Source organism: Schistosoma mansoni, assembly GCF_000237925.1.
Source record: "Schistosoma mansoni, WGS project CABG00000000 data, chromosome 1 unplaced supercontig 0034, strain Puerto Rico, whole genome shotgun sequence".
Taxonomy (NCBI): Eukaryota; Metazoa; Platyhelminthes; class Trematoda; order Strigeidida; family Schistosomatidae; genus Schistosoma; species Schistosoma mansoni.
Genome location: NW_017385988.1, coordinates 1,272,209 through 1,285,471, shown reverse-complemented (window position 1 = coordinate 1,285,471; position 13,263 = coordinate 1,272,209). Strand labels below are relative to the sequence as shown.

Here is a 13,263-nt window from a genome sequence, read left to right as displayed (position 1 = left end):
TGCACACTGCTGAGGAGTATCACAATAGGACGAAACGGCCATCCAGTGCTTCCAGGTTTTTCATAGTGGTCTAGCTTCAAATGACTCATGGACTCAACTATAAAACTACTAGAATCTTTACAAAACCCATTGTGATAATGTTTATTCATTAAATTGATGTGAAATACTTTATTATCTATCCACTGTAAATGTAATTGTATTATGTTATAATAAAAAAATATTCAGTTGTACAATATGAACTGTGGAGAAGATTTGTAGCTCAGTTGAAGGATTTTGATGGAGTTTTGTTTTGGAGAAGGATGATAAAAGCTCCACGACCAAATCATCCAGCCCAGAGAACAAAACTCCATCAAAAAAAAATTATAAACTGTTGAATTTATATTTTTCCATGATTAATATTATACGAGGGAAATGTTTATTCATTTTTAATAGGTAGGATTATCGAATAAATACTTCAAGCATACCTGGAAAGACAAGTTGATTATATTTTTATATTTGACATAGAGAACACCGGTGTCAGGCAAGGTTTCATACTCTCACCCTTTCTCTCCCTCCTGGTGATCGACAGTATCATGAAGACGTCAACATCTGGAGGGAAGCACGGGATACAATGGACAGCTAGGATGCAGCTGGACGATTCAGACTTCGCAGATGATCTGGCTCTTCTATCACACACGCAACAACAAATGCAGGAGAAAACGACCAGTGTAGCAGCAGCCTCAACAGCAGTGGGTCTCAATATAAACAAAAGGAAAAGCAAGATTCCCTGATACAATACAACATGCACCAATTGAATTACACTTGACGCATAAGCTTTTCAGGATGTGAAAACCTTTACATATCTGGGCAGCATTATCGATGAACACGGTGGATCGGATGCAGATGTGAAGACGCGCATCGGCAAAGCAATTGAAGAACGTCTGGAACTCAAAACAACTGTCTGTCAAACAACACCAATATCAGAATTTCCATTACAAATGTCAAGACAGTTCTACTGTATGGGGCGGAGATGTGGAAAACTACGTAAACCATCATCCAGAAGATACAGGTGTTTATTAACAGTTGTCTACGCATGATACTTCGGAACCGTTTGTCAGAAACCATCAGCAACATTCTACTGTGGGAGAGAACAAACCAGATTCCATCTAGTGGAGAAAGAAATCAGGAAGAAGCACTGGAAGTAGATAGGATACACATTGAGGAAATCACCAAACTACGTCACAAGGCAAGCCTTCACATGGAATCTTGAAGGCCAAAGGAGAAGAGGAATACCAAAGAACACATTACACTGAGAAACAGAGACAGACATGAGAAGAATGAACAAAAGTTGGATAGAACTAGATAAGAAGGCTGAGAACAGAGTGTGTTGGAGAATGCTGGTCGGCGGCCTATGCTCGATTGGGAGTAACAGGCGTAAGTAAGTAAGCATATAAATTGACGATTCTCCGTTTCACTAACGATCCTAAAATTCCCATGGATTGTAATTAAAACAAGGCATTCCCCTTAAACTTGGCCATTTTCATTGGATGACCTTAGAAGAAATTTTTTTGTTATTCATACATTTATATTTTATATAATAATTATATTTTTCACGTTTTTTTTTAAAGAAAATTTAATTTTTTTTTATTTTTCTATTCAAGGTATTCAAGTTAGCTAGAAATATTACTTATAAGTCATTGCAAAATTATCGTTCCATTGGTTCTAATAATACGGATAGTATACTATATTCAGTTATTATGCCAACTGTAAGTTACTACTACTAATATTATGTATTATATTATAGAAATAGTCTATTGAAAATATAATTTGGCAACGTTATTTATTGAGAAACTTTTATCAAATTGCAACTTGATCGATAGCATTCGATCACCACTAAGAAGGACTTGATACGCATGACATTGATCACCATCCAGTGATCAATCAATTGTGAACTTTTATCAATGTTAGCTTAAACTACTTTTTTTTGTAATAAACATGAAAGGTTTGGATTGTTAATCGAGGTAAAACTTCGGTTTGTCGTAACAATCTGTTTCTATGTCCATGGAATATGATGAGAACTGTTTCTAGTTGAGTCTACAAACTTTATAAATATACATATGATAATAAATGTTTGTCAAGTAGCCCCAGAATGTCCTGGTATGACCGAGAGTGGGAAGAGTTCGCTCTCCCTCTTCAAATGCTCTCACATGACCACGCGTATATAGCCTCTGACAGGGAAGTCCTACTCACTGCCATCTCGTGGCGAGTGTTGTTTACGAAATTGAGAGGACGAAAAGCGAATGTCCGACGCCTTAACCGGGTTGGTGGACACGGCGAGTTCACCTAGGGTAATTGGAAAACCCTGATTTCAGACCAATGGTGCATATGGGTTGCAGGATCCTGAAGGAACAAATGGCGTATGAATCAATTGTTGGTCACTGGCTACCATGGGACTGCATCTCCTCATGATGCTTCATTGTCTTGTGGGTCAGACCTTTAGGTCAAAGGCTCCGGGTGTGGCCCCCTAAGAAAACCATCTCCTTCAGTTTGGGCACGTGAGCAGTATCACGGTCCTCATACAAATGAAATGTGATTTGTGTGGCGCATATATATCTGGTGCCCCATTGTACCAATATTTATGCTTCAATAAATAAGAAAAAACAAGCAAACTTTCATAATTTGCTTTTCACTGGAATGTAATCGGCATTGGTTTTTTAAACAAATACAGACTCAACCACCCTTTATTGTTATTACTTCTGTCAATGTATGTTAGTCCATGCAGTAGATTGATAAACATTACTGGCTGTGATACGATTATTTGTTAATTGTTTGGGATTTTGGTGATGCGTAGACTTCGTTTTTTTTTAAATACATCGTCCTTTGCCGAGCAGTAAGTTCTGTTAACTGTCGAATCAAACCTTCAGCTCAAGATAAAGTTGTTGCGATTGAAGTTTTAAAAAATTAATAGGAGGATTCAAATAACCAATAAATATGGTTTGAACTTCACCTCATTGCACAAGGTAATGTTTATCTAGACTAGTTAGCTAAGTGGATGACCCGATGGTGTTTGAAATCAACAGTACTATGTTCAAGTCTTTCAGCGAATATCAATTCTCAGATGCAACTATATCCAACTGATGACTCTTAAATAGAACTAAATAAGCGTTCTGAATTCTATTGCTAGCCACTAACCATCTTTGCCTAAAAAAGACATATTAGTTGAAAACAGTTTATCAAGGAATAACTATGACAACATAAACTCCATACTGAAGGTACTTAATCTTAACTTCAAACTGATAAAAATGATTCAAAAAATTGTAATAATGATAGGAAATGTAAGATAGATCATTATTCTATCAGTAGTCTTTTTCATGAATGTATATTTTCCATGGTGGTCTAGCTTCGATTGACTCATGATTTCAACTATGAAAAATACTGAAATCTCCACAAAACCCCCTTCTGAAAATAAAAAGAGTAAATATTACTCCCAATGATGTAATCAATCAACTTTGTAATTGTAATTAAAATTATTCTAACTATATATATACTATGTCTTATTTCAGCTAAATTGTTGTGGATTATTGAATGGATCTGATTTTGATAATTCACCTAATTTTCAAAGACAAGTACTTTTTAATCAACAAAATTTCGGTATGTTCATAATTAGTGATCTATATTATCAAATTTCAAAAAAGTATTTCAAAGGAAATATGGTTAGTTTTGAAATAATTCCTGGAGTTCTAGTGGGAAGCAATGAGCAATGGAGTTCAAAGTACGTCTGCTGTGGGATATCAACTCACTGAAAACAATTGGTGAACGGTTGCTCAAATTCGTGGATTGGTTGAAGTTAGACATTAACACCGTTGGATACCCGCTCAGTGGTCTATCGGTTAAGTGCTCTGGTGCGAGACTGGTAGATCCTGGGTTCGAATATCGTGAGGCAAGATCGTGGATGGGCACTGCTGAGGAGTCTCACAATAGGACAAAACGGCCGTCCAGTGCTTTCAGGTTTCCCATGGTGATCTAGCTTCAATTGACTCATACTTTCAACTATGAAAACAAACATTTATTTAATATTTCGATAGTGTAATAAGAAGACAAAGATCATCAGAACTATGTAATATATGTTAGCGTAATACATTTCGAACAATCTGATCACACATATACTTGTTAGGAACATTTATATATAAATTGAAGACAACTATACTAGAAATGGGGGGGGTTATAGCGGACAAAATAATAATGATTCACTTAGTATTGTTTGTTTGAATCTTCCCATTGATGTTTAGGACTGCAACTGGTCACTCTCTAATTGGCATATGTGCATACTGTGCGTATTGCCTCGATATAGCCTTATTTCACAAGCATTGTAAGCAAAGATGGATAGTGGCTAGCAGTCGAATCCACAACGCGTGTTTCTTCCCATTTGGGACTCGTCAGATGGATGTACCTGCATTTAAGGGTTAATGTTCACTCTAGGACTCGAACCTATTACCTTTCGCTTCAAACGCCATCACGTTGTCCACTCAGCTACTGAGTCCTGATAACCACTTGTTTGAATCTTCCCATAATAATAATAATGATAATAATAATAATAATGTGAAAACAATTTGGTACCCAAACACTGCATAATAAGCTAATATTACCAGGGTAGGTTTAAGTTAGTACAAACTATTTTGAATCCACAAAGGGGGGTTGAATTTTCGTATGTGTAAGTCTTCAATAAACCTTAGTATACACCCTTTTACACTTTTATACAACACCACAAAAACCAAGTTAAGACCAATCTTATGGCCTGTTTCGATTATATGTTAGGCAATGGATGGATGGATGATCGATGTTTATCCTCTACTCTTATTGGGTTATTTAATTCTATTTGTTTCTACAACCATTTTGGTACATGTTTTATACCATGGATTTCCTATTCAATGACATTATCAGTTATTTTAATTAAACGATGCAGTTGATTGGTTGTAAACTGAATCTCATATCGTTTTTAAGGAATTTCATATTTAGATGGTGGAGATTTATAGCTCACGGATCCAAAGACAACTGTTAATAAACACCTGTATCTTCTGGATGATGAACTTCGTAGTTTTCCACGTCTCCGCCCCATACATTAGAACTATCTTGGCATATGTATTGAAAATTCTGATCTTGGTATTGGTTGACAGTTGTTTTGAGTTGCAGATGTTCTTCAGCTGTAAATATGTTGCTCTTACGTTGTCGATCCGCGTCTTCATATCTGCATCAGATCCACTGTGTTCGTCGATAATGCTGCCCATATATGTAAAGGTTTCCACATCCTCCAAAGCTTCTCCGTCAACTGTAATTCGATTAGTGCATACTGTGTTGTATCGGAGAGCGATTAATATAAAAACAATAAATTGTATTAGGATAAATGCTGGCTAGCAGTGTAATCTAGGACGCGTGTTTCGTCCTATTAAAAACTTGGTAGCTGGATGTGCATGCATCCCGGAGTTGTTGTTCACTCCGGCACACGAACTCAGTACCGTTTGCTTCAAATGCTATCGCGTTATCTGCTTATGGGAAGATCCAAACAAACAATACATAATGAATAAGTTGTGTTCTTTGAATTATTCAGTAAGACGATTTGTTATGCAAACTTTCAGTCTTATATTCATATTCACATTGCAACTTGATCGATAGCATTCGATCACCACTAAGAAGGACTTGACACGCATGACATTGAACACCACCAAGTGATCAATCAATTGTGATTACATCTCAGTCCTACAGGAGGTCGATCGCGGCCCGAGTAGCTCAGTGGTAACGTCTCTGACTGTGAGTGACACGGGATCGAATCCGTCAGGGAGCACCAGTTTCCTTAAGATTACAGCTACACCTTGCTCACGAGTGTCAAGTAGCACGAAACCTGGGTCCAGTGTTACCTGTTGACCAACTTCAACCACCACCTTATTCATATAACTTCATATTGAAACTTTAGGAAAAAATCAATATTTCTAAAACTTAATTATTTGATATAATTTTTTTTGGCAATGATAGATTTGAAATATCCTATCCCCTGTTGTAAAATGGATGCCAAATTTGTTGTTCTCGATCCAACATGTCCAGGAGAATTTAATAGTAAGAATTCAAATATTCATGAAGGTTGTTGGACAAAACTACGAAAGATAATTAGTTTCTATGGTGGATTAATTGTGATTTGTGGATTGATTGTCATTTTATTCCAAGTAAGTATTAAAATTGTATGACGAACAAGATAAAATTCAAGATAAGGCACGTTAATCACAGTGTTCAACTGTACTCATAATAAGAATTATAGATTAGTGATAAGTTGTTCAGTAATAGTAATTATGTCTTTTCTTTAATTCGGTGTTATATCTTGAACTTAGATTTCTTAGTCGGTCGCGTAATACTTGTGCACTCGAACGCTAGAACCCTACAAGTCACAAATCAGAAGACAGAAGATAAGTAGAATGAATGTTATTTCAAACAGTGTCGATTATGGTACAAAATTGTCAGGTATTTATAGTTTTTAGTAGAAATGAAATCATCATTATAGTTATCCGATTCGCACACAGGGAGTTATCAGCATTGTCCAATAGGGAAACTACACGTAGTGATTCTAGAATATTCTTCCAAAAGCTGATTGAACGGAATATGTCCGGCTCCTTCTGGGCTTCTTAGAGCTTCCTCGACTTCACCTGTGGACCATCCTCACATTCGGAAACTCAAATTTCAAACTTCTTCAACTCTTTCATTGAGATTTTAACAAATTGCCTACTTTGTCCTTTCGATTGAATTTTGATGAAGTGACATAGTAGCGATTAAACTAATCGAGTAATTAATATTTCAATGTAAAAGAATTTTCATTTTGAAATGACGTCATTTAAAGAAGCATTCATAAACACAGAGTAGTGAAGAACTATTTCACTAGTTCAATAATCCTGAATAGTGAACAATGATAAATTTGAACGACATCAAACTCAAATTATTTCGATCTTCAAATAGGTACCATAGCAGTCAGTTTGAATACATTTTATCTTATAGTTGGAATTATGAGTCAATTGAAGCTAGACCACCATGGAAAACCTGGAAGCACTGAACGGCCGTCTCATCCTATTGTGGGTTTCTTCAGTAGTACGCATTTTATCGTTGAAGACTTTGATTAAATTGTGATTTATACTTCCTCTGTCAGCCATTGTCATCAGTGACCATCTATCTTCCCTTCGGTTAGATCGACTTCTATCTAAAATTTTAGCCTATTAGTTATTAGGCAATTAATTTAAGAACACATAACAACATCTTTACTTAGTATTGTTTGTTTGGATTTTCCCATCGATGTGTTAGGACTGCAACTGGTCAGTCTCTAATTGGCATATGTACATACTGTGCGTATTGCCTCGATATAGCTTAAATTCACAAGCATGGTAAGCAAAAATGGATAGTGGCTAGCAGTGGAATTCAGGACGAGTGTTTCGTCCTATTTGCGACTCGTCAGTTGGATGTACCTGCATCTCAGAGTTGATGCTCACTCCGGGACTCGAACCTATTACCTTTTGCTTCAAACGCCATAGCGTTATCCACTCGGCCACTGAGTCCTGATAGCCACAACATCATTTCTATGTGACAAAAATAGAACTGGCCAAAAATCTTTAATGATAAATGTATCACCTTATTGAAATAAATGGAATCTTATGGTGATTTGTTTGAAATTGTGAGATATACTAGGAAATCAAAATTGTTGTTTCTATTATGCATCATATTTTTGTAGTAATAATAATAATAATAAACTTTTAATGGCTTAAATTCTTAAGAATATCTGAGAAGCTAAGAGTCCTGAAAACTTTAATAAATAGGTTATCATATTTAGTCATATCTTGTTAATAATACTAATGCACGGTTATGTAGAATCTACAACGTATACACAATTACGGCGATCAAACTTCTTGGTAGGTTATAAAGTATTTTATAGAAAATTTAGAGATTATCATTACTTTTAACAGGAAGATTACAGTCGATTGAATAGTCCTGGATCGAACTCCTAACCATACTCCTTTAGTTAAACCAAACAAAAATATGTTCTCTTACAAGTGTAGAAAACGAATCCTAGATGTTAGTAATGTTCGTTAATCTTCAGGAGTTAGTGTACTGATTGATGAACGTTGAAATGATCAAGCGAAGGATTTTCCATCCTTACAGAAGACTACTACTTATTTACACCTGTTACCCTTCGTGGAGGAGCATACGCTGCACACCAGCATTCTCTATCCAACCCTGTGCTGGGCAATCCTTTCCAGTTCATTCCTTACAGAAGACATTTTCTAATGTTGACTAAACAGCTTAGTAAAGAAATTCATTGAAATGTGATATTCATTATGAACTTTTGATCTGTGGTTGTAAAAACAGGAAAAAAACGAAAATCCATACTTTATAATAAATAAGAATGTGTTCATTTGTATGTTGTTAATTCTATGATCATGATAATGAAATAATTGACTAATGAAAATCATTGTTTAGAAATGCCAAATATTCTTCTGGTCACTCAGTATTAGTATTAATGGTAGTAGTAGTAGTAATAGTAATAGTAATAGTAATAGTAGTATTGATAGTAGTAAGTTTAGTTTCCCCATAACTTATTTTACTGCAAATTATGTATTTTTCTTCACCCACTGTGTTATGGTTTATTTCTGGTTGGTGAAATAAACAAGTTGTTTTGATGAACTTTTTTTTTGGGGGGGGAAAGAACTTTTGCACATCTTACTAGCACTTTGTTATTTACTTGTTAGATATTTAAAAAGAAGGAATTATATTTGTAATCAAAGGTCATTATTACAGACTAGTCAATAAGAATATATAGGTCATGGGTGGACGCCAATAAAGAGTCTCATACTTACATGAAACAGCTATTGAATGCATCAATTGATATTGTCGTTTTTCTGTGACTATCGCATTATGTCAAAACTATTCTTTATGGTATTAGCTGGTGAACCATGATAATATATTCATTTGGTATTGTTTGTTTGAATCTTCCCATTAATGTTTAGGACTGCAATTGATCAGTCTCTTATTGGCATATGTAGGAACACTCAAACAAACAATACCAAGTGAATTTAATCTTCACCTCATTGCACAAAGAAGTGGCTATTAGGACTCAATAGCTGAGTGGATAATGCGATCGTGTTTGAAGCGAAAGATACTGGGTTCGAATCCCAGAATGAACATCAACTCTGAGATGCAAGTACATCCATCTGACGAGTCCCAAATAGGACAAAACGCGTGTCAAACTGGATTCCACTGATAGCCACTATCCATCTTTGCTTATCATGACAATATAGTTGGTAATTAATCCAATCATAAAGCACCTGTATGTATTTGATTATCTATCTATTTGTGTGGTAAAGCTAGTGACAAAGCATAAATACATACATATACAGAATAAATCTGAAATCAATCTCGTTTCTTATATGTATATTTGCGTATTACTTTTCACCATTTTAATTAAAAAAACTAAGGTAATTTATTTACAAGATTACAGTGACATTTTGCGGGGTGTAATAACATGGTTATGGGAATATTTAATTTACTGTATTGTATAGTGTAAATATTTATTTCTTATATAGAAAACCGCCTACTGAAATTCAATAAAGGAAACGTAGGAAAGCAGTTCAGCATTCCATTCTTGAATACCGAATTACTGTTTAGTATTCACAATTTTTTTTTGAAAACAACTAACCTTAATAGTATCGGTTGTATGTGTTATAATCTTTCAGAAATAATTCCATTTTCAATTCTTTAAAGCAATCAGTTATTTATTAGCATAAGGTTGTGGAGAATGTTGAGTGTTTTTATCAAGATTATGAACTGATCAATGTTGGATCATCATTGAAAATTTGGAAGCACTGGACGGCAATCTCATCCCAGTAGAGAACTCTACAGGAATAGGCGTACACAACCCCGCACCGAGAGTAATCGAACTCAGGATCTACATTCTTGCTATTGATCGCTTAACCTGTACACTACGGAGTCGGCATCCAAGGGTGTTGATGTCTAACTTAATGTCCAACTTCAGGTTAGACATTGACACTGTTCGCTGCCGTCTCTGTAGTCGACAGGTTAGACGTTCGTGAGCAAGAATGAAGATCCTGGGTTCGATTACTTTTGATGAGGTGTTGTGGATGCTCACTTATGAGTAGTGCCATACTGAGAAGAATTAACCGCCCAGTACTTCTAGGTTTTCAATGGTGGTCTAACATTGGTCGGTTCGTGATCTCAATAGATTATTTAACCAAGCATATAATGAAAGGTTTTGTCCTTTTTTTCGGTAAGACGATATGGATCGAATTTCGTCCTTAACCTATTATTATTGTCTAAACATCTTACTCTTCTACATATTTCCTTTAAATATTGTCCATATCCCCTTGATTGTCACACATGTGAAATGGTTTATCACTATTATTTCATTATATTTTCACTTTTATAACAATATGACAAATATGGATACGTTTCGCATTTTATGACTGTTGTAACTGAGCAATAAACTGATATAGCATAATTCATGGAAGGTAAAGACTACATTGTAGTACAGTGCATTAATGAATCAATAACTTAATGAATAAATACAACTTGTGATACTCTAATTTCAAACTGAGATGACCAACATATGTAACTAATTTACTGAGTAATATGTTAACTTATTCATAACAATTGTGAAATTCACAATGATAAGATTGTTAGCTTACCGGTTGTATATCTTGTTCTTCAGTTACTTATATCATATAGACGGAAAGTAATCTTGACGGCTATCATTTGTATCATATCCATTAGTATTATAGATTTGAAAATTGCCTTTATAATTAATTGATCAGTGTATAGTAACCAATCATTTACATAGTTACCCAGTCATTTAGTGCTGATTAAGTTCTGTCGATTAAGGATTAGACAAACCTTAATATTTTTTACTACTAAGTGATTATCCATCTGTAAATATTTCACTTCAAGAGGAGGTCAGTCACAGCCAGAACAGCTCGGCAGTAACAACTCAGATCGTAAAGTTCAGTCAGACGATTGTGAATCCTAAATAGAGAAATTAGTTCCCTGAAAATTATAGGGGCTTATTGCTGAAAAGTTTCGCCTGAGACAAAACGGAGGTCGTGTACAATTTCTTACTGTTTTCAACATTTAATTATGACCATATTATGATTATTGTTACCTCAAATTTTTTATTATCAGAAGGGGTTTTTTGTGGAGATTTAGTATTTTCATAGTTGAAAGCGTGAGTCAATTGAAGCTAGACCACCAAAGAAAACCTGAAAGCACTGGATGGCCGTTTCGTCCCATTGTGGGACTTGTCAGCAGTGCTCATCCACGACCTCGCCTCGCAAGATTTGAACCCAGGATCTACCTGTCTTGCGCCAGAGCATTTAACCGATAGACCATTGAACTGGCCGACATCCAACGGTGTTAATGTCTAACTTCAACCAATCCACGAAGTTGAGCAACCGTTCACCAATTGTCTTCAGTGAGTTGATATCTCACAACAGACGTGGTTTGAACTCCACTGGTCACTGCTTATCACTAGTAGGATATCATTTATGTAAAATGTATTCATTAGATATTCATTCATAATATACTAGCATGATCCATAAATATTGTACATTAAACTGTGCAATGTTCACATGATTCTTCACAAAAGTTTTTCTCCTTACTTCATTCTTTTATCTTTTTTTTAGCTTCTATTGGTTATCGGAACAACAGTGATACTAACCACTGGATATCCTTAAAAGAGTAATGGAAGTATCAATCATTATGAAAAAAAGAGAAAGATGTACTCGTATTACTCAACTATTGACTGTATCTGTTACTTTCTATAAAAAAAGGAGGGGCAAATATTTCTGACATTTCAGATCATCAGTTGACTTCTTTATTTGTTGCCTAAGAAACCGTATCTTTAAATGTTAATTTATTTTTTTTTAATTGTCAAGTAAAAGTTTGCTAAAATAAACAGTTTCTTATGACAAAACTACTACACATACAATAATCTTCAGTATGATTTGAAATCATTTGTATTCTATCACTAGATAACAACGAAGGGTTAAACAACTGTTTTCTACTCCATTACATGATACTTATCCCTAGACATTCATGGCTTAAGACTGAAATGACTGTAAACTATTTATGTAGAAGAAATTATAGTGAAATTGTAATTTATGGATAACCTTTGATCAACGTCAAATGACCCTGTGATGTCCTCCTACTTAATAAAGTTAAAAGAGGGTTATAGGCTAGTGTGGACAATTAGAAATAGGTTTTACAATTGAACGTTAGGTTTAAGAATAAGAATTAGGATTTTCATCACAAAGTGATATCAGCTCTAATGCCCAAATTGTATTTGTCCAATTGAGTGAATGAATTTCGCGCCAAAATTCAAGGTCTGTTATTTTAGATCTGATTGGTTCGTTCATAAATTATTAATTCAATGAGCCAATATTAAATGATCAATATTTTTAACTTCAATCGAATTTGCTTTTTTTTAATATTTAGGTAACAGAATAAATCAACTGGAAAAAAATCAGAATATCAATAATGGTAGTTTGTAAAATCCGGCGACCGTGCCACATTGAAAGCATCGGTTCTCGTCCGTGTAGTTTGTAAAATCATAAAAGATTTTTATTTATTTGAAAAGAATGTGATCTGAATTTAGCGTAAAAATAAGTAGACGAAATAAAGATTGTAGTAACTTTGTTTTGTTAATCAATCATCTTGATAACCGTTATTATATAAATCTTAACAGTATTTGGAATCATAATGTAAAGCGGTGACTACAGTTTGTTTGAGAATAGTAAACACCAAAAGGCTACAAGCATATCGAGCGAGTTAGAAACAGAGGCGAATGTGTGCATGCGAGCAAATACGGAGGTGGATTTATAGTCACATGGAATAAGGCGCAGATAGGCTAGGTAAAGGCTAATAATAGGATTTGAGCGGACATATATGGGGAAAGGAATGATTCATCAAGCGATATTTAAACTATCAACATTTAAGCTAGAGCGAATCGTGCGTAGGCTGGCCATGTGATCAAGAGTACACGTTTATACAGACAAAATATTGATCAAAATAGTACAAAGAAATATGCAAATTGTTACTGTTCAAATAAAATTGTCTTTTAAGTACCATAATCGACATTGACTGTAGGAGAGTTGTTATAACATGGCCGAAACCGATTAGAGCAAAAACAATTAACAAAATAGTTTAGGCAATTACCTTACATAGTATTTATAAATTCTATAGATGTTTAGC

General features: G+C 34.8%; 1 protein-coding gene and 2 non-coding genes across 4 annotated transcripts in view; 2 read left to right on the top strand and 1 right to left on the bottom strand.

Annotated features, from left to right (window-relative positions):
* Smp_155310.1 (tetraspanin, putative) overlaps positions 1 to 11,997 on the top strand; it is a gene marked incomplete at its 5' end in the record, with an annotated part of 22,075 nt that extends 10,078 nt beyond the window's left edge. Inside the window, 4 exons of one of the 2 annotated variants that reach the window (XM_018791882.1) lie at positions 1,641 to 1,745; positions 3,543 to 3,630; positions 6,007 to 6,194; positions 11,697 to 11,997. In XM_018791882.1, coding sequence (XP_018644988.1) covers positions 1,641 to 1,745; positions 3,543 to 3,630; positions 6,007 to 6,194; positions 11,697 to 11,747 — 432 coding nt within the window. In that variant the 3' untranslated portion in view covers positions 11,748 to 11,997. The remainder of the gene's footprint in view (positions 1 to 1,640; positions 1,746 to 3,542; positions 3,631 to 6,006; positions 6,195 to 11,696) is intronic. The other variant, XM_018791881.1, reaches the window with a different exon arrangement.
* Positions 7,497 to 7,565, bottom strand: Smp_tRNA_02186_Pseudo_TTG.1.1. The gene has a single exon. It is a non-coding gene (tRNA).
* Positions 9,120 to 9,186, top strand: Smp_tRNA_01045_Gln_TTG.1.1. Its single transcript has one exon. It is a non-coding gene (tRNA).
* Positions 11,998 to 13,263: the final 1,266 nt, after the last annotated feature.